We start from the raw sequence: 22,294 nt of genomic DNA on the forward strand, positions 1-22,294 counted from the left end.
GAGTCTGTTTCTGAACGTTTGAGCAGACACATGCACATTTGTGGACTGCTGGAGGTCATTTTGCAGGGCTCTGGCAGTGCTCCTCCTGCTCCTCCTTGCACAAAGGCGGAGGTAGCGGTCCTGCTGCTGGGTTGTTGCCCCCCCTACGGCCTCCTCCACGTCTCCTGATGTACTGGCCTGTCTCCTGGTAGCGCCTCCATGCTCTGGACACTACGCTGACAGACACAGCAAACCTTCTTGCCACAGCTCGCATTGATGTTCCATCCTGGATGAGCTGCACTACCTGAGACACTTGTGTGGGTTGTAGACTCAGTCTCATGCTACCACTAGAGTGAAAGCACCGCCAGCATTCAAAAGTGACCAAAACATCAGCCAGGAAGCATAGGAACTGAGAAGTGGTCTGTGGTCACCACCTGCAGAACCACTCCTTTATTGGGGGTGTCTTGCTAATTGCCTATAATTTCCACCTGTTGTCTATTCCATTTGCACAACAGCATGTGAAATGTATTGTCAATCAGTGTTACTTCCTAAGTGGACAGTTTGATTTCACAGAAGTGTGATTGACTTGGAGTTACATTGGCTAAAAATTGTATTGTCACGCCCTGGTCGAAGTATTTTGTGTTTATCTTTATTTATTTGGTCAGGCCAGGGTGTGGCATGGGTTTTTGTATGTGGTGTGTAATTATGGGGGATTGTAGCTAGTGGGGTGTTCTAGATAAGTCTATGGCTGTCTGAAGTGGTTCTCAATCAGAGGCAGGTGTTTATATCGTTGTCTCTGATTGGGAACCATATTTAGGCAGCCATATTCTTTGGTTGTATTGTGGGTGATTGTCCTTAGTGTCCTTGTAACTATCTACTGTTAGTTTGCACCAGTTTAGGCTGTTTCGGTTTTCGTTACGTTTATTGTTTTTTGTATTGATTCGTGTTTACGTGTGTTTTTTCATTAAACATGGATCGCAATCTACACGCTGCGTTTTGGTCCGACTCTCCTTCACCATTAGAAAACGTGACATGTATTCATATTTACAAATGACATACAAGTTTGATATTAAGGCACATGAAAGTTCACATGTTCGAGAAGGCATTTTTGCCAAAAAAACTAACACATTTTTTACATTTTTTAAAAATACGTTCAAAAGTCGTGACGTGAGACGTACGCCTAGTTTCCTGAATCGGGTCACAATTGGTCTTTTGACCAATCAGATCAGCTCTTTTGCCAGAATTGGGCTGCCGGTGTATAGTTATGATTAGTCATAACCCAGTGAAAAGTGTCTGTTGTGGGCCAGTGTTGAGGGCCCAGTGTTGAGGGCCCAGTTTTGTGGGGACAGTGTTGAGGGCCCAATGCTGTGGGTCCAGTGTTATGGCCATTATGCCATGCCTGAAGACCAGAAATCTCAGTGTGCAGCCTGCAGATGGTCAGTGGAAACCATGTCCAAAACCAAACTCTGTTTCAGGCCATTTTGTGAATGGTATAAATCCTTTTGGTTCTTGTTTTACGCTAGCAATAACACCACAAGCTCTTTTAGCAGCAGGACATGCAAACATATCCACTGCCAAAATTGTAAATAGACGAACGTGTCTTAATCTGGAGAAAAAACGTAATCTTTGGCAATGCTGGAGCTCCAACATATGCTGTAATTGACATTATTTGGTCTTTTTGGGAGTCGTTTTAAACAGTTATCTTGATTAGGTCATTCTCTTTAGTCATTTGTGGCTATATGTTAATATGTTAATTCTTCCATAGTTATGCATTCAGTTCATGTCTGTTGTGGATTGGTTTAATATTCTGTATAATTTTCTCAATTCCTTTTTATTAAAGACATAATCCACATGCCAGGATATTACACGTTTATCTCCTTTGAATCAGTCATGTTCTTTGACTAGCTGTTAGTCTAATATCTTAATGGGAAGAAAACCAAATCGTTTACTTTTGAGTAATATATTTTTAGTCTATTTTATTTTGATTTATGTAACCTTTATTTAACTAGGCAAGTCAGTTAAGAACAATTTGTGTCATAGGCCTATCTAGTAATTCTCATGGTGATGAGCAATGACATTATGAGATAGCTGTAATATTTGTCTGCTTTAATTTACCATATTTCTAAGCTAAAGTATGCATACATCAATGTTGTCATGAATTCTAATAAAACTGGGAATTAATGTCACCACCCAGTGAGCACAAGATGTTGAAAATACATATTTCCACGTCTTTTCAACCAAAAAGATGTATGTTCAACGTCTTGTGTTCATAGGGCAGTCTGGCTCCTTCTGTGCACTGCCCATACACAGCCTGGCATTGGTTGTCAGAGGCCTACTCCCTGCTGTATGTTGAGTGTGTTCTTGTGGTGCTGCTGTATGGGTGTGTGTTTGTTAGCCCTGTCCAGGGCCGACTCTGTGATCAGATGAAGAGCAGACACTGAGGCTTAGCCCAGACTTAAGCCCTGTCCTGGTGTCTGCCCGCAGAGACGATCAACCGGCCACTGCTAGCCTGCCAATAACAGCCAGCAGGTACCCCAAGACCCAGGTCATGCCGCATGCTGGGCATAGTCACCATTCCCTGCCCTCAACTCCCGCTAACCATGGCAACGGCACCCACCCTCTGTTTACGCCCCTCAATAAGGGTGGGAATGGTAAAGTCTGCCTGCGTGCATGTGAAAGCATGTCCCCGGTCCTCATGAAAACCCTGGGTATCTTTAGGCTGCCCCACTGGAGGCGCATGGGTCTCAATTATTCTAGTCGCCATCAAATCCTGTTAAAGCCTGTTAATGATGCGGATTACACTTCCTCTGCCTCTCAGAACCAGGCCGTAATTTTTTCCACTGCAGTGTTCTGCCTGTACAAAATGTAAATAAGACTCGGCCAAAAGGACAGCCAGAAAATACTCAATGAGGCTCCTCTTTAAGCCACTCCTGAGTGTAATCGTGCCCATTTTTCTCTCTACCCTCCCATACACTTGTGTTGGGATGTGAGCGAAACAATGTACAATGCCCCCCTACCACACATAATCTAGTTATGAAGAGGGTGGAATATGGGGAGGGGGGTGTTCCATTTGGAGGCGATAGGTGTGGGATGCATACTAATCAGGGCCCCCTTTCTGCCGTCCGAGCGCGAGATTGTTTCACAAAGGGTCACCAGATGGACCGCACTGGCCTGCAGTTCCCCCCAGAAGAAATGGGGTGTTATGAAAACGACATTCCCTAGCACAAAGCCCCTCTGTTCTCATGGTTGGATGTCCAAGTCCTCCTCTTTCCCCCTAGACACACCAAAGCATTACTTTCAACTTTCAATGTTTAGAGCCGTGCAGATATTTACATACCTTCCATCAAACTCACATTCTTACGCCCCTATTTTCGGGAAGTACAGAGCCCACTCCGCAGTGATTAATATCACATAAAAAAAACAGGTTGTGCAAGCCCTGAATGCTGATTGGCTGAAAGCCGTGTTACTGTATATCACACCGTATACCATGGGTATGACAAACAATGGCTATTTAGCAATAAGGCACCTTGGGTGTTTGTGATATATGGCCAATATACCACAGCTAATAAACTGTACCATGGAAATTTAGAAGATGTATTTTAAAAGTACTACCACATAGAGCGCAGTGGAGATGAGAGGCGATCTGGCCTGCTGTATATTTAAGAGCTCAACAATATATTTAGTGGAGGAAATGAATGGGGACTTGATCTGACATGAGCCCAGGTGCAGACAGTGTTTGACTGCTGGTGTTGACACAGAGACAGCTCCAGCATTGTCCTGCCAGGATGTTTGCATGACGCTTGGCTTGGCTCTGTCTTATCTCTGCTGGAGCTCTGCTCTGATTCGACTGCTAGAATCACTAGGCTCTGAAACACTGGCCACATCACCAGGAGGGAGCAAATTATTGTAAATATGGACTTTTTGGAACAATGTCTCCAATTTGGATCAATTAGGCAAAGCATGTGGTGGAGAGAGATTCCAGAGAATCTTAATGAAGAACATTTTGAGGAGGATGTCTGTGGCCTGAGCTTGAATCTGATTTTTGTCGCAGCTGTGCACTGCAATTATTTGCCAGTGCAGATAAGAGTGAACTTTCTCCCAGAAAGAAGATACTTTTGTATATATAGTGTATGTGGACGCCCCTTCATATTAGTAGATTTGTCTATTTCTGCCACACCCGCTGACAGGTGTTAAACCATATAGTGTTCAGCGAATTTACAACACAATGTCAAATATAGATAGCCTAGTCAAATAATTAACATCCAATCACATTAACCTAGTTTCTCACACGACTGACCTATCTGGGTGTTTTTCTCACCTGAATGATCTGAGTTTACGATTACAGGGACTCTCCGCAACTATATTCAATGTGCGGGACAAAATTGAGTCTATGATTAAGAAGTTGGAGCTCCACTCTGTCTGCATTAACAAGGACAACACACAGGTCTTTCCATCATTGTATGATTTTTTTTGTGTGCAAATTAACTCAAGCTTACAGACAATGTCAAATGTGAGAAACCGAAGCACCTGAGTGAGTTGGGTGCGCAATTACACAGGTACTTTCCCAAAACAAATGGCACAAACAACTGGATTCGTTATCCCTTTCATGCCCTGTATCCAGTCCACTTACCGATATCTGAACAAGAGAGCTTCATCGAAATTGCAACAAGCGGTTCTGTGAACATTTTATCAGAAGCCACTGCCAGATTTCTGGATTGGGCTGCGCTCAGAGTATCCTACCTTGGCAAATCGCGCTGTTAAGACTCACACTCAATCTTATGTTTAATAAATGTATCGTATAGTGTGTGTGTGTGTGTGTGTGTGTGTGTGTGTGTGTGTGTGTGTGTGTGTGTGTGTGTGTGTGTGGAAGGCTTACAATGATGGCAAAAAACAACATTTGAGAGTGCGCTGACCCTGGTGCTAGAGGTGGTACGTGGCTGGAGGTTGAACATTTGAAGCAGTATAAAAAATTTGGGAACCACTGCTCTAGGAGATGCCGGAGTCTCAGGAAACTCATTGAAGTGGATTCATTTCACAATTGCTGTTCCTCCAGACTCCAGCAAACTTCTGTGCAGGTTGAGAGTCATAATCAATGCCCAAGTCAGACAGCATCTGTTACAGACTTTGATTAAAACTACATTCACACAGTCGTCTCAAAAAAATGAATCTCAAAAGTGGTTGCAGCGTTGAGCACGGTCACCTTTCCCTCCGCAAACAAGCCTGTCAATCACTCTCAGAGCCTTTCTTCACGGTCAGTAAATACAGTCTGGCAGAAAGGTACTTAACTCTTGAGTTTATGTGTTCCATATGCGGGTAGGAAAGTCTGGATTACCAGTGAAATGCATAGGTCTTGTCTGCGCTTTAATGAGTGTTAGTATAGATTTCCTATGGCTGAACATAATGCTTAATTGACCTGAACAGCATCGAGTGACTTGGCAAACCCCCCCACCCCCCACAAACCTTTCCCATGAACAAAGAGGCTTTTGTCTGGGCGGCAGCAGCACTGTAAACTTTTGTTGACTGCTTCTGTCTGACAGAGTAAATAGCCCCTTTGTATATTGTTATTTTTTGCCAGTTTGAACAAAGTTTAGACAAATATGAACCGTTTAAGATTTACTGGTGTAGAAATGGTTGAATTGTTGTTGTTGAGTGTCTCTCTTATTTCCTCTCTTTCAGGGATCACATATACACGCTGGATACAGACACCGCCAACTCCGAGGAGATCTTTTTCAACAAGGTACGTTTTTTTGGGGGGGAGACCGAACACTCACCTAATTACCTGGCGGACCGTCCTGTCCAGTCCCTCTCCAGCGGCTTGTCTGGCGTGAGACACGGCAACGCCGTGACCCCACTAAGCACGTTATCCTATCAGGCACCAACCCACATGCGTCACTGCGGGTCAGCAGGACGGGGCCAATGAGAGAAACGTGAGATGTATGGACATATGTAACAACCTCCAACCTCAGTGTCTCCTCAGTGTCTGTGTGATCCACCTAGTTGGGGCAAATAATAAGAGCAAGCCGGAATCTCTCTGTCTCAAAGAGACTGAGACAGAGAGATTGATCACTGAGAGCCTGTTTAGCAGTAGTCTTTAATCAGTGGCCAGGCTCCAAACACTAACACTGTACTGTAGCTGTAGTAGAGGCTACTCTGCTGTGGAATGGCAGCTCACTGGCTTCAGAGCAGCCTTAAGAGGACCCACAGGGCACAAGCAGAGTGCAGCCAATCGTGCGAGGTGATAACTGGTGCCCCGGGCCGGGCTCTGGCTCTCTTGAGGAATGATGACCACGGTAACTAAGCAGAGATCTCAATTGATTCCCCATCAATTTACTCTCCACAGAAACTGACATGGAAGTCCAGACAGGCAGATGTGGACACCTGCCGAATGAAGGGGAAGCACAAGGTACAGACTACTGATCTACTTATTCTCCCTCTCCTCAATGTACTGAAGGTCACAGAATACATAATAATAACTAGGGCCAGGAGGATTTCTTGACCATGGGACCTTACCAGGAAAATGCATGTGCATATTCATTTAATCCTACTTATGCCATCTCAGAATGCCTTGCTGTCTCAAATGCTTCTATATGAATACTCTATCGTGAAATGAATATTTACCTGTTGTTTTTTTATTATGGCATGGACAAATCCACCCATTTCCTTTCTTGTGTAATTCATGTTTTGTTTTCCGTGCATTTGACATTCCCATCAATTAATATACTGTACAGTTAATAGCATTCCAGGAACGTAAACTAGTCAGTCGCCATCATTCATTCCTTTGAACGTAGCTGTGAATGTCGTTTCGCTCTCGTTTCTATTCAGCACAAGAATGAGACAATAAAAAAAAAATTCCCCTTTCTCCCCAAGGATGAATGTCACAATTTCATCAAGGTCCTCCTGCAGCAAAACGATGACACCTTGTTTGTGTGCGGAACAAATGCTTTCAACCCCTCCTGTCGAACTTACAAGGTACAGCTCCCAATGCTCCCTACTACCCATGCTCTGACTTCACCTGTTAAGAATATGCCACCAACACAGTGCTGTATTTCACCAATATGGGTACGACGTAAAGGAGAAGATGTGTGGAGAGATGGACATTGATGGATTACTTTCAAAAGCCCATGGTCAGATCTGTCCCTTTTTCTACGTGTAGTTTGTCATGTTTGATTTAAAATCAGGTAAACCTATGTTGACATGTAGGCATAGCAGTTATATTGAAATAAGATGCTCTAATCAAGACAGGCGGCCACCTCAGTTGTCAAGGCATTTTTGGAATAGTTTCAAGATTTGGCTTTGGCTTTGGCTTTGGCAGAATTATTAAGCCTGTCTTCTTTAGAGAGGAGCACCATCTGATTAAGGCAGCCCCCCGCAACTCTCTGAATCAGAGGGGTTGGGTTAAATGCGGAAGACACATTCAGTTGAATGCATTCAGTTGACTAGGTATCCTCCTTTCCCCTTATATGTCATCCTTAGGAAAGATATCTCTAGAAGGCAGTTGTTGTTGGCATGTTGGGAAATAAACTGGTGCCACAGTAGACTTGATTTGAAGGTGTTGTTGAGAGACATCAGGGATTTGTTGTTTACCGCTGAACAAGACTCTTTGCTTCATTGGGTTTTTGGTTTCAACGAAGCACAGAAAAGGCTTGTGTTCTCACTTGAGCATTCTTTAGAGAATGCAGAATTTATGCCCAAATGTTATAGGCATGGTTAGTTTTACAGTTCCTCTGCTCCCATTTCAGACCCTTTTAATTGTTATTACTGGTATATTGTCTGCGGAAAGCTGACATCCTCACTGACATACCGTAACACTTAACGAGTGGCACTGTAAAATGTGTAAACGTTATGAGGAAGAGGTGAAATGAACAGGCTGTGCCTGTCGGCAGTGGGCCGTTGGCAGGCTCTCCCAGCTGACCGATTCCAGGCTTTTGAGGTGCATCCACTCCTCAATGCTCAGCCTGGTTTTGATTTAGGGGAGAGAGTATGTGCGCGCATGCATCCACCTTGGCTACAGTTTGCCTCACCATCTCGATGACCTGACAGGCCTGAAAAGAGCTTCTGTTTCGGGGCCAACCTCATCCCACATTAATCAGAGCCACGGGGAGGGGGGAGGGCTATACAAATGTTGCTGTCAACGGCAGCTACATCCCATGCCCCCCCCCCCATCCCCCACACACACTCCTGAGGGCCGCTCAGACAGACACCTTGGCAGCCATGGGCCGCTCCCCTGAGCTAAGGCCCAGCTCGCTTTGTGCAATAAAGCCTCCCTCCCTAGCTGCCTGATATTCTATGGGTGTCCATTACGTCACATGTTGCCGGGCGGAGCAGGGGAACAGTCCTGAGAGGGCCCAGGTGATATGGATCAGCCATGGTGTAAAGCCTCAGCCCTAGCCCAACAGGCAGCAGAGAAATGGAGTGTGACTGTCTCAGTGAGAGAGTCATTGCACTGAAATTGTGCACACTATGATTTCCCATAGCAGTGATAAACCCTATAGGATAGCAACATAGACATTCAAGGCCCCTTTCCACCGCGGTGTAAGGGTTTTCCTGTGGTGAAGTAGAGGAGGACCAAAACGCAGCGTGGTTATATTGATTCATGTTTAATAAAAACAGATAAACATGAACACTACAAAACAATAAATGTGGTAAACCAAAAACAGCCCTATCTGGTGCAAAACACAGAGACAGGAACAATCACCCACAAACACACAGTGAAACCCAGGCTACCTAAGTATGATTCTCAATCAGAGACAACTAATGACACCTGCCTCTGATGGAGAACCATACTAGGCCGAAACATAGAAATACCCCAAAACATAGAAAAACAAACATAGACTGCCCACCCAACTCACGCCCTGACCATACTAAATAATGACAAAACAATGGAAATAAAGGTCAGAACATGACAGTACCCCCCCCCAAAGGTGCGGACTCCGGCCGCAAAACCTTAACCTATAGGGGAGGGTCTGGGTGGGCGTCTGTCCGAGGTGGCGGCTCTGGCGCGGGACGCGGACCCCACTTCACCATTGTCTTAGTCCGCTTTATTGTCCGCCAGGATCTGCCAGTCGGCCAGGATCTGCCAGAACTACCAGTCAGCCAGGATCCGCCAGTCTGCCAGGATCCGCCAGTCAGCCAGGATCCGCCAGTACTGCCAGTCGGCCAGGATCTGCCAGTCAGCCAGGATCTGCCAGTCAGCCAGGATCCGCCAGTCGGCCAGGATCTGCCAGTCAGCCAGGATCCGCCAGAACTGCCAGTCAGCCAGGATCCGCCAGTCTGCCAGGATCCGCCAGTCAGCCAGGATCTGCCAGAACTGCCAGTCGGCCAGGATCTGCCAGTCGGTCAGGATCTGCCAGTCAGCCAGGATCCGCCAGGCTGCCAGGATCAGTTAGATCCGCCATTCAGCCAGGATCCGCCAGTGTGCCAGGATCCGCCAGTCAGCCAGGATCCGCCAGTCAGCCAGGATCCGCCAGTCTGCCAGGATCCACCAGTCTGCCAGGATCCGCCAGTCAGCCAGGATCTGCCAGAACTACCAGTCAGCCAGGATCCGCCAGAACTGCCAGTCAGCCAGGATCCGCCAGTCAGCCAGGATCCGCCAGTCTGCCGCCAGTCTGCCAGGATCCGCCAGTCAGCCAGGATCCGCCAGAACTGCCAGTCGGCCAGGATCTGCCAGTCAGCCAGGATCTGCCAGTCAGCCAGGATCCGCCAGTCGGCCAGGATCTGCCAGTCAGCCAGGATCCGCCAGAACTGCCAGTCAGCCAGGGTCTGCCAGGATCCGCCAGTCAGCCAGGATCTGCCAGAACTGCCAGTTGGCCAGGATCTGCCAGTCGGCCAGGATCTGCCAGTCAGCCAGGATCCGCCAGGCTGCCAGGATCAGTTAGATCCGCCATTCAGCCAGGATCCGCCAGTGTGCCAGGATCCGCCAGTCAGCCAGGATCCGCCAGTCAGCCAGGATCCGCCAGTCTGCCAGGATCCACCATTCTGCCAGGATCCGCCAGTCAGCCAGGATCTGCCAGAACTACCAGTCAGCCAGGATCCGCCAGAACTGCCAGTCAGCCAGGATCCGCCAGTCAGCCAGGATCCGCCAGTCTGCCGCCAGTCTGCCAGGATCCGCCAGTCAGCCAGGATCCGCCAGAACTGCCAGTCGGCCAGTATCTGCCAGTCGGCCAGTATCTGCCAGTCAGCCAGGATCCGCCAGTCGGCCAGGATCCGCCAGAACTGCCAGTCGGCCAGGATCTGCCAGTCGGCCAGGATCTGCCAGTCGGCCAGGATCTGTCAGTCAGCCAGGATCTGCCAGTCAGCCAGGATCCGCCAGTCTGCCAGGATCAGTTAGATCCGCCATTCAGCCAGGATCCGCCAGTCTGCCAGGATCCACCAGTCAGCCAGGATCCGCCAGAAGTGCCAGTCAGCCAGGATCTGCCAGTCGGCCAGGATCCGCCAGTCTGCCAGGATCCGCCAGTCAGCCAGGATCCGCCAGAACTGCCAGTCAGCCAAGATCTGCCAGTCAGCCAGGATCTGCCAATCAGCCAGGATCCGCCAGTCAGCCAGGATCTGCCAGATCCGCTAGTCAGCCAGGATCCGCCAGTCAGCCAGGATCTGCCAGTCAGCCAGGATCTGCCGGAACCACCAGCCAGCCAGGATCTGGTAGATCCATCAACCTGCCTGAGCTTCCTCTCACTCCTGAGCTTCCTCTCACTCCCGAGCTTCCTCTCACTCCCGAGCTTCCTCTCACTCCCGAGCTTCCCCTCACTCCGAGCTTCCCCTCAGTCCCGAGCTTCCCCTCAGTCCCAAGCTTCCCCTCAGTCCCGAGCTTCCCCTCAGTCCCGAGCTACCTCAGTCCAGTGGGGCCCGTTGTTAGGTTTCCTAGGCCAAGGTTAGCGGCGAGGGTCGCCACTCAAGGGACGCTAAGGAGGTGGACTAAGACAATTATGGAGTGGGGTCCACGTCCAGCGCCAGAGCCGCCACCGCGGACAGATGCCCACCCAGACCCTCCCCTATAGGTTTAGGTTGTGCGTTCGGAGTCCGCACCTTGGGGGGGGGGGGGGGGGTTCTGTCACGTTCTGTCCATCGTTCGTATGTGTTTTCCTTGTTTTAGTGTTGGTCAGGACGTGAGCTGGGTGGCCATTCTATGTTGTGTGTCTGGTTTGTCTATTTCTATGTTTGGCCTGATATGGTTCTCAATCAGAGGCAGGTGTTAGTCATTGTCTCTGATTGGGAACCATATTTAGGTAGCCTGTTTTGTGTTGGGTTTTGTGGGTGATTGTTCCTGTCTCTGCGTTTGCACCAGATAGGACTGTTTAGGTTTTCACTTTTCTTGTTTTGTTTAGTCTGTTCATGTATAGTCGTCTTTATTAAAAACATGAATAACCACCACGCTGCATTTTGGTCCGCCTCTCTTTCACCAGAAGAAAACCGTTACATGCAGAAGCAACCACCTGAAGGCCATGCTAGAGATGTCTTTATTTTCTATTTGTATTAATAATTTTAATTATTGAGTTAATTCATTAATTAACATCCTCAAGGTTAGGTATAGCTTTCCATGTTTCTAATTGTTTATGGAAAAATAAAAGAATGTCTTCAGGAGCAAGAACATCATTGTGTATCCATTTTCTCCTTGCTGTTTGATAGTGGATTGACCTCATATGTCTCCCAATTGCCTTGGAGTCTCTTCCTCCTATTCAAATGGCAGGAATATATCACTGACAGAGAGCCAAGCCCACAGTAGACAGAGGTCATTGCCACTGTGAAATTAAACAGGCAGAAGGGGGGCCTCCCTCCCTCCACCAATGCTGCAGCAGAACCCAGTCCAAGTAACAGACAGTCCAAGAGACTCAGGCATAGTGCCTCAACAGCCACAGTGACAGTATAGTGCATCAACACCCACAGTGATACAGTTGAAATGAGTGCCCTCAGACTAGCTACGCCATATCTTTAATAGAAAATAAATGTAATTGGAATTTCCTGTCTCAAAAAATGTGTATCCTTTAAAGGGTCTCTGTTTATACAATTATTCATATCTTGATAGCCGAGAGAAAAATCCACTGCTGGTGTTAGTTGTCTTAATAAAAGGTCATGAGTAATTTTCACTGCCAAAACAGCTTCATCTATTTTTCTGGCAGGGTTTTCTGCACTTAGTGAGAGTGTGTGTGACCTTTTTAGTGGCCAGATGATAGCTGTTTCCACCGAGACAGGAATAGAAAATAAAATGACCTGTTTCGAGACCAAAAAGGGCAGTGTAAGCACTTCGCCTTTCTTGGCAAGCTGCAGTCTTTGTCAAGAGTATGCTAACTTTGTTAGCTTTGTTAGCATACAGCGATCTTGACCTCAGCCTATGAAAGACTCATGCCTACTGGGGATGACACGGGTACCCATGGGGGAGGTAACTGACCTTTCACCCGGATATGATACTCAGCCACTGCCACTACTGCTGTAATGTTGTGTGAAATATGGTGCCATATTTAACACAATAACATCATTTTCCAATGAGGATAGGGTTGGGTTGGGGTTTGGATGGGTTGGGTTGGGTTGGGTTGGGATGGGGTGACTGGTAGCTTTTGGGTGGATTTTCCTCTGACCTTCTTCCCTTCCCCCACTGTAGATGGACACCATGGAACATCTAGGGGAGGAGATCAGTGGGATGGCACGGTGCCCATATGATGCCAAGCACTCTAACATCGCCCTGTTTGCGGGTGAGAGACCATAACTAATTTGTTACTGGAATGTGGATGTGGCCTGGGAAAATATAGGGTACACTTTCGCCTCATGACGTAGCCTTTTAAAGCTTGTATTAACACATCAATATGAGTGCAGTATATATATTATGTTGAGTGTGTAATGTACTGTGTTTATTTTGTATACAGCAGTACCATTGGCGATCAGTGCCGTTTAATATGAGGGAGAACGATTGTTTTTTCATGAGCATGGCCTTATTTCTATTACAGCATATCAGATTACTTTCATTCATATTCCATTCACCCAGTTCAATGTAACAGCGATAGGTTTAGGCTACTACATGATACTCAAATTTTCTCTATACCCATTATGAGGTTTCTACAACCTAGCCTATAAATGAAAGTTTACAACGTAGATGCACACAGGTCGAGAGACAAATTTGAGTTCACAGACAGTGACACATGGACAGACATTGACTTTCAATACCACCTTGCACACTCTTGCCTGCATCTAGCTGATATAGAGTGTAATCATTAGTCCAAGAGTTGCACACAAGAGTTTCTATTGGACAAATTCAGGTATGTTTATCCCCATTTTGTTCCATTTGCTTCCATTTAAGAAACGTTTTTCAACAGAATCGGTGGAATGAATACACCTCTGATCACGCGTTAACATAGTTCACTTTGATAGCAGCCACTTTGTATTCCTTGCCTCATCTATGCGCTATACTCCGCTCACCTCTTCCCTTGCCATGCTTGTGTGACAAGGCGAAAAAAAACTTTACAAGCCAAATCGCTACACACCGCCTACATCGTTGTCGCCATATTATCTAAAGTAACGTCATAGTCAGCATAGCTAATAGAGCTAATGCGTTAGTAATCATGCAGTAACTTTACAATGTACAGTCAGTAAGCAGTTACACTGGCGGGCCCGGTGGCAATAAATTAGTAAAACCAAAAGCTTACCTTGACTTGGAAGAGTTCCAGTGTTGTGTTGGAAAGTCATAGCCAGCTAGCTAACATAGTATCACTCTGTTTGAGCAGGGTGTTTCAGTAGGCTAAACTAACTAGCTGCATTTTCTAGCTAAGTAAGTGAAAGTGAAAAAATGACAATCTCTCTATTTCTCTCTTGCTTCACCTTCATTTTGGAAGATATGAATTTGTTAAAAACTGTTCAACTATTGTCTTTCTCTCTTTGAGTCAACTACTCACCACATTTTATACACTGCAGTGCTAGCTAGCTGTAGCTTATGCTTTCAGTACTAGATTAATTCTCTGATCCTTTGATTGGGTGGACAACATGTCAGTTCATACTGAAATAGCTCTGGTAGGTTGGAGGACGTCCTCTGGAAGTTGTCATAATTACTGTGTAAATCTATGGAAGGGAGTGAGAACCATGAGCCTCTTAGGTTTTGTATTGAAGTCAATGTACCCAGAAGAGGATGGAAGCTAGCTGTCCTCCGGCTACACAAGACTTTGCAAATAAATTATTTGGTGACGTGACAGGTCGAGAGAGGTTTAGTATAGGATTAGATAAAAATGAGAACTCTTTAAATGTTTAGCCATTTAAACAATGTATGAAATTCACTGAGGAGGATGGTCCTCCCCTTCCTCCTCTGAGGAGCCTCCACTGAGCAGTACTGTGTGTCTAAGACAACTTTCCTCTCGGGGACATTAAAGTTCTTCATATTCTATCCAATACTAAGAGAAATTAAACCACTTGTATGAATGCTATGTCAATAATGTGTATTTGTTTACAATGTATCAATATGGCTCACAGTAATTACTTAAATGTATTATGCAAATGTCCCTTTCCTCTTAGTCGTTAAACATTAGCTAGATAGGAGAATCTTTCTCTATTTTAATGCAAGGTTGCATTAGGTATAGCATTTAATACTTTGTGGCCCATTTTGATATCAATATAACAGTACAGTATGTCAGGAATAAGTGGCAGTCTGTTACATGCTGTTGAACAAATTGTTGCACTCTGGGAAGAATCTTTTTCTTGGCAGATGTAGATTGTGGGCAGCTTGTAAACACAATAAGTGGTTTTGCACCCCCACAAAATTGAATCTTCTCCCGAATGTGGGGATTAAAAATTAATCAAAAAGACGAAACCCCAAATGAGTCAGATTTCCGTTGGTGGGTTTCAGCTCCTCCAACCGAGGAGCTGTTAGTGATTCATTCCCATTGATATTCACTGTGAACCGATTTATGAGGTTTTTGTTCAATTCAACCTGGTCTCAGGGCATTTCACATTATTCTGTATGTAAATCCAAGACCCTCCATTTAGTATGATATGTTATGTTTTGTATGGTATGTATTAATTTGTGGATGTCCATCACTCATTTTGATATGTTACGAATTACAAGTCGTATGAAACATTGTATATAAATTCAGCAAAAAAAGAAACGTCCTCTCACTGTTAACCTCTTGCTTCTACTCGGGACGCTTGCGTCCCAACTAGAGCTCTGGAAATGCAAATGCGCTACGCTAAATGCTAATAGTATTAGTTAAAACTCAAACGTTCATTAAAATACACATGCAGGGTATCGAATTAAAGCTACACTCGTTGTGAATCGAGGCAACAAGTCAGATTTTTAAAATGCTTTTCGGCGAAAGCATGAGAAGCTATTATCTGATAGCATGTAACACCCCAAAAGACCCGCAGGGGACGTAAACAAAATAATTAGCATTTCGGCGTTACACAAACTGCACAATAAAATAGAAAACATTCATTACCTTTCACCATCTTCTTTGTTGGCACTCCTAGATGTCCCATAAACACTATTTGGGTCTTTATTTCGATTAAATCGGTCCATATAAAGCCTAGATATCGTTATATGTAGACTGTGTGATAAACGAAAAAAACATCGTTTCAAAACGTAACGTCATTTTTTAAAATTCAAAAAGTCGACGATAAACTTTCACAAAACACTTCGAAATACGTTTGTAATGCAACTTTAGGTATTAGTAAACGTTAATAAGCGATAAAATTCATCAGGAGGCGATGTAAAGATCATTAGCTGTCCGTCTGGAAAAATGTCCGGCTAGAAACTCAACGAAAATATCCGGTCCTAGACCTGAGGAAATACGGTGTCCTGCATGTGTTTGACCAAGAAAAAACTCGAAGGGAAATGACAAGACTCTAGACACCGTGTGGAAGCTGTAGGTACTGCAACCTCAGTCAATTAATTGTGGTTCACCTTTATCAATGGGTTCAAGTAGCGCATGGATATATTTTCCCATTTTCAGTGATCAGTTTTTCCTGTGCTTTTCGATGTAAATGCCGTTCTGGTAAAGCCACAGCAGTGATTTAACCAGTTTTATAAACGTCTGAGTGTTTTCTATCCACACAGACTAAGCAAATGCATATACTATATTCCTGGCATGAGTAGCAGGGCGCTGAAATGTTGCGCGATTTTTAACAGAATGTTCAAAAAAGTAGAGGGTCGACTTAAGAGGTTAACTTGACATGTGTAAATATTTGTAGGAACATAACAAGATTCAACAGCTGAGACATAAACTGAACAAGTTCCACAGACATGTGACTAACAGAAATGAAATCATGTGTCCCTGAACAAAGGGGGGAGGGGGGTATCTGGTGTAGCCACCAGCTGCATTAACCCTTTCACACGTACCATCACACGGGTGTGATCGTTCTACAGTGGTCCCTGAAGCGTACGATCACACCCGTGTGTTTAGAACACTCATTTAGAATGCTCGTTTAGAACGGCAGTTTCGAATGACGCAACAATCAGCGTTTGAGCTGGCCACACTTTTTTAAGAAACTATTTACACAAACACAGTCCTTACAAAGTTATGTCCAGAATGTCAGCAGTTTATTTTTGGATGGATTGTTCAGATATTCACAGAAGATATAGCATAACACAATCATCCTAACCGGAAAAATGTAGGCTACATTTGTCCTAGCGCTGAGGAAAGATTGACCCAACACAAGCAGTCATATTTTCTAACTCTCGGCTGACGTAAACTACAATATGAATTAGCTAATAGCAATTACTGTATATAATTAATCACATCACGGGTGAGTGAGCTCACCATTGATCGAAATAACTAGGTAAAACACTTTATAGAAATCGAAAGTAATCCGACATTAGTTTCAGCGCGCAGCCATGCATTTTTTCCTCACAGAAACCGAAGATAATAAGAGAAGACGAGATGAGTTTGGTCTGTTTGTAGTATGCATGTTGAAGGGGTGTGTCATCTACCGTCGTTCACATCCCACCATGAATTTCCGGAAGTCCTCAAAAAATTAGTGAACTCTCACTCACCTCATTTTGTTATAACATCTTTGGTCAAACAGACGTGAATCCCAGAATGCATTGTATGTCAACAAACATGGATACACAGCTGGAATTAGCTTAGCTCATCATAATCAGTACAACCTTCAAAAAGGTATTTTACACACATAATATGTACCCATTACAATCTGTGCAAGAATCGGAATGCATGATTTGTCACCTAGAATTGAAAACATGTGAATAAAATCGTAAATACACAAATAATTACCACACAAAACATTTTCTGATAGTGATTTATTGATACAAGTAGCGTGTGCCGGCAGTCAACCACGTAACCTCCCACTCTGCGCCATTCAGTGTTGTTGCAGCCATGATACTATGCCTTAGAGATGGGGGTGGAAATGCAGTTGTTGTTCAGTCACTGCATGGATATTAAATATGGGTTATGCATATTCAGTTTTTTGTCCTCTAGTAAAACAAGTTGTTGAACCAACTACCAGTACTGCAATAAAATAGATTAATATTACATATTGGCATATGTGTTTTCTTGCTGTGTTTTCATCCAGTACAACTGTTAAGGAGTGTACGTTAGCATACAAAAGCTGTCCTCATTCTTCAGCTCCAAAGATGTCCAGCTCCAGTTATGATATTGACAAATAATGTTTCTGGTTTCTGAAAGTACAGAATAAAGAGGAATTATTCATTAGAATACAATATAAGGATATAGCAATAAAACAATACTACAAAGAAGTAACATAATAAACACTGCTATAAAAAAAATAGTTTATTGCATTGACAAAATCACAGATTTGAGTTATAACAGTAAGAAATTAACTTTTGAGCTCCACAAGGGGGCAAGGCAGGGCAGAACAGAGCTATGCTGAATAGACCAAATAAACAAACCATGGTCATATCTTTTATTTATTTAACTAGGCAAGTAATTTAAGAACAAATTAGTATTTACAATGATGGCCTACACCGGCCAAACTCGGACAACGCTGGGCCAATTGTGCGCTGCAATATGGGACGCCCAATCACAGCCAGTTGTGATACAGCCTGGATTTGAACCAGGGTGTCTGTAGTGCCATAGACCGCTGCGCCACTTGGAAGTCATAAGGCCAGGGTAGCTTCAAAATACAACACAAGCTAATAGTTTTCTGACGCAACTAGCATCGTTTTACAGAGCTAATAGAATAATGTAGCTAGGTAAGCATGATTGACAATAACACCATAAAGGTTATAACATGTGTAACGTTACCTCACGTGTCCGCAGTTATAAGGAATATATTATGATCTACAGCTACAGCAGAAACGGCATACGGAAACTATTATTATAACTATTATAACGTAATAAGGCACTTACTTTGATGGAAACGCAGCCTGGATTTGAACCAGGGAGTCTGTAGTGACGCCTCTAGTACTGATGTGCTGTGCCTTTGACCGCTGCACCACTTGAGAGTCATAAGGCCATGGGGTAGCTTCAAAATGCAACACAAGATAATACTTCTCTGACGCATTTAGCATTGTTTTACAGAGGTAATAGAAGAATGTGGCTACGTAAGCACGATTGACTATAACACCATAAAGGTTATAAAATGAGTAACGTTACCTCACGTGTCCGCGGTGATAAAGAATATACACAAATATATTATGCTCCATACATACAGTACGCTACAATAGAAATGTGGAATAGAAAATGTGAACACGTGTGCAGATCCTGTTCTGACGGGAGATGAGCAAATGTCTGCAGACGTGAACTGCACAAACAATTGGGTAGTGCTTGGGGAATTTTGTCCGTGTCAGAAATGTCCCAAAAATGTAATTATCCGCAAAAGTAAAAATGACTATTTTTATGTGAATGAATGAGGAGGCGTAACACACCTAAATTCAAACTGTTTTTAGAAAATAAAAACTTGTTTGAAAATAATTTGAAATTGAAGTTAAAACAACCTATAAATATAAACAGGCTGCGTGCTTTAGTTTGAGGGCAGCGCGGATAAAATTTACTGTTACGTATCAATCACATTCTGGAATGGAGAGAACATTCTAACATCACGTGCATAAAAAAACTCACGCTGGGGCGACCGTTAGAGATATTTGGAACTCACGCATGAAAGGGTTAAGTACTGCAGTGCATCTCCTCCTCATGGACTACACCAGATTTGCCAGTTCTTGATGTGAGTTGTTACCCCACTCTTGGCATTGTCCCTAGCACTCACCCTCCTATCCAACAGGTCCCAGACGTGCTCAATGGGATTGAGATCCGGGCTCTTCGCTGGCCATGTCAGAACACTGACATTCCTGTATTGCAGGAAATCACTCACAGAACGAGCAGTATGGCTGGTGGCATTGTCATGCTGGAGGGTCAAGTCAGGATGGGCCTGCAGGAAGGGTACCACATGAGGGAGGAGGATGTCTTCCCTGTAACACACAGAGTCGAGATTGCCTGCAATGACATTCGACGATAAGCGCGAATCCGACCATCACCCCTGGTGAGACAAAACCGCGACTCGTCAGTGAAGAGCACTTTTTGCCAGTACTGTCTGGTCCAGCGACAGTGGGTTTGTTTCCATAAGTGACGTTGTTGCCGGTGATGTCTAGTGAGAATCCGCCTTACAACAGGCCTACAAGCCCTCCGTCCAGCCTCTCTCAGCCTATTGCGGACAGTCTGAGCACTGATGGAGGGACTGAGTCCTGGTGTAACTCGGGCAGTTGTTGTTGCCATCCTGTACCTATCCCGCAGGTGTGATGTTTGGATGTACCAATCCTGTGCAGGTGTTGTTACACATGGTCTGCCACTGTGAGGATGATCAGCTGTCCATCCTGTCTCCCTGTAGCGCTGTCTTAGGCGTCTCACAGTACGGACATTGCATTTTTTTGCCCTGGCCACATCTGCAGTCCTCATGCCTCCTTGCATCATGCCTAAGGCACGTTCACGCAGCGGAACAGGGACCCTGGGCATCTTTCTTTTGGTGTTTTTCAGAGTCAGTAGAAAGGCCTCTTTAGTGTCCTAAGTTTTCATAACTGTGACCTTAGTTGTCTACCGTCTGTAAGCTGTTAGTGTCTTAACGACCATTCCACAGGTGCATGTTCATGAATTATTTATGATTCATTGAACAAGCATGGGAAACCATGTTTAATGTTGGGGCTCGGCGTTCCAAATTGGGAACACCCCCGTTCAGCTGGAATGTGGCGCATGAAACGCAAAAAATATTCCTAAAAATATTTGACCTCCACACATTAACAAGTCCAATAGCTCAAATGAAAGATAAACAAGTTGTTTATCTACCCAGCAAGTCAGATTTCTAAAATGTTTTACGGCGAAAACATAGCACATATTTATGTCAAACCACCACCGCAGACATAGCTCATTTGCATAGCCAAGTTGGAAACAATATGCAATCAACAAACGCAGGACTAAAAGAAAAATCATTTCACTAACCTTTTGAAATCTTCATCAGATGACAGTAATATAACATGTTACACAGTACATTTATGTTTTTTTCAATAATATGCTATATATATCGATAAATCTCTGTTTACAATGACGCATCGTTCAAAAAATGCTACCTAAATGTCCGGAGAAATGACGATAGCTCCGGCAGATAACGTCAGCTAACAAGGAATACACATCATAAACTTTGACTAAATATGCATGTTCTACATATGTATAGGAAGATACACTTCTTCTAAATGCAATCGCTGTGTTACATTTATTTTTAACGTTACAGGTTGCGTTCACTAGGCTATACTATGAGTCGGCGCTCAAAAAGTAGCATTATGGCTCCTCTATCTTGGAGTCCACAGAAACCCAAATTTACCACATAAATATTCCCTTACCTTTGCTGTTCTTCCATCAGAAGACCTGGAAGGGATTATACTTACCAAAACAGCGTTTAGTTTTCAAGTCTGTGTCTTTCCGTTCTCAAACACGACACATTTCGGTCGAAATGTAGCCAAAAGTCAAGTGGATGCGCACCAAAACGTCGAAATTACATATTATATGTCGAGTAAACTTGTCAAACTATGTTGATAATTAAGCTTTAACATGTTATAAAGGTGCACAGAAATCGTGAGGACGAACAGAAACACACTCATCGTTTAATCGATCCTGGGAAAAAGACTTCACCCGAGCAGAGCGCGTAATAGTAACCTTTTTTTTCGCGTGACCGAGAGGTTTCGCCCCGCTAAAACTCTCGTGAGCGCGCGATTCTCACAATGAGAAGCCCCATTGAAAGCAGGCATCGCGCTGAACACATAGGGACTGTTCCCAGACCTGTAAGTGCTTGGTAAGGGGGGGAGCGATGACGTCAAAGTTGGGCCAACTTTTCTCATGACAAGAGAGAGTTTGGGAGAATGACTGCCCTGAGAGTTCTGCTTTACATAGAGACATAATTTAAACGGTTTTAGAAGCTTTAGAGTGTTTTCTATTCAATAATATTTTTTATATGCATATATTAGCAACTTTTGACAAAAATTTATCCTGTTTAATATGGGCACCCAATTCCTCCAAAGGGGGCAGTAAACGGCGCTATCCCTAACACTATGCAATGAAGCTCTGTAAAGTTATTTAAATTTGTACGAATATTGTTTGAAAAACAGGGTCCTGAAAAAGGGACATGAGTTTACAAAAGTATGTGGAAACCCCTTGAAATGAGTGGATTTGGCTATTTCAGCCACACTCGTTGCTGACAGGTGTATAAAATCGAGCACTCAGCCATGCAATCTCCATAGACAAACATTGCCAGAAGAAGGGCCTCACGGAAGAGTGATGGCACCGTCATATGCTGCCACCTTTCCAACAAGTCAGTTCGTCAAATGTATGCCCTGCTAGAGCTGCCCCGGTCAACTGTAAGTGCTGCTATTGTGAGGTGGAAACGTCAAGGAGTCGCGAAGTGGTAAGCCACACAAAGTCACAGAATGTATCGCCTGTCCTCGGTTGCAACACTCATTACAGAGTTCCAAACTGCCTCTGGAAGCAACGTCAGCACAATAACTTTTTGTTGGGAGCTTCATGAAATGGGTTTCCACACACAAGCCTAAGATCACCATGCGCAATGACAAGCGTCGTCTGGAGTGGTGTAAAGCTCGCCGCCATTGGACTCTGGAGCAGTGGAAACGTGCTCTCTGGAGTGATGAATCTCGCTTCACCATCTGTTAGTCCGACGGACAAATCTGGGTTTGGCGGATGCCAGGATAATGCTACCTTCCTCAATGCATATTGCCAACTGTAAAGTTTGGTTGAGGAGGAATAATGGTCTGGGGCTGTGTTTCATGGTTCGGGCTAGGCCACTTAGTTCCAGTGAAGGGAATCTTAACACTACAGCATACAGTGACATTCTAGACAATTGTGTGCTTCCTACTTTGGGGCAACAGTTTGGGGAA

The 22,294-nt window shown here is 44.5% G+C and overlaps 1 protein-coding gene and 1 long non-coding RNA gene across 7 annotated transcripts in view; one reads left to right on the forward strand and one right to left on the reverse strand.

Moving 5' to 3' along the window:
* The window catches only part of LOC115139696 (semaphorin-6A-like), a 94,374-nt gene that overhangs the window by 40,011 nt on the left and 32,069 nt on the right, over positions 1 to 22,294 (forward strand). For all 5 annotated transcript variants that reach the window (XM_029677366.2, XM_029677369.2, XM_029677368.2 and 2 more), the window contains exons 4-7: positions 5,656 to 5,716; positions 6,320 to 6,382; positions 6,847 to 6,948; positions 12,572 to 12,662. In XM_029677366.2, the coding sequence (XP_029533226.1) occupies positions 5,656 to 5,716; positions 6,320 to 6,382; positions 6,847 to 6,948; positions 12,572 to 12,662 (317 nt within the window). The remainder of the gene's footprint in view (positions 1 to 5,655; positions 5,717 to 6,319; positions 6,383 to 6,846; positions 6,949 to 12,571; positions 12,663 to 22,294) is intronic.
* Positions 17,189 to 18,827, reverse strand: LOC135574715 (uncharacterized). Of its 2 annotated transcripts, XR_010465592.1 has the most exons (3): positions 18,519 to 18,827; positions 18,273 to 18,387; positions 17,189 to 17,581 (listed from the first exon to the last, which is right to left on the reverse strand). It is a non-coding gene; the product is annotated as an uncharacterized LOC135574715 (long non-coding RNA). The 2 variants fall into 2 exon arrangements; XR_010465591.1 differs by having other exon boundaries at positions 18,273 to 18,827.

Source organism: Oncorhynchus nerka, linkage group LG13, assembly GCF_034236695.1.
Source record: "Oncorhynchus nerka isolate Pitt River linkage group LG13, Oner_Uvic_2.0, whole genome shotgun sequence".
NCBI lineage: Eukaryota > Metazoa > Chordata > Actinopteri > Salmoniformes > Salmonidae > Oncorhynchus > Oncorhynchus nerka.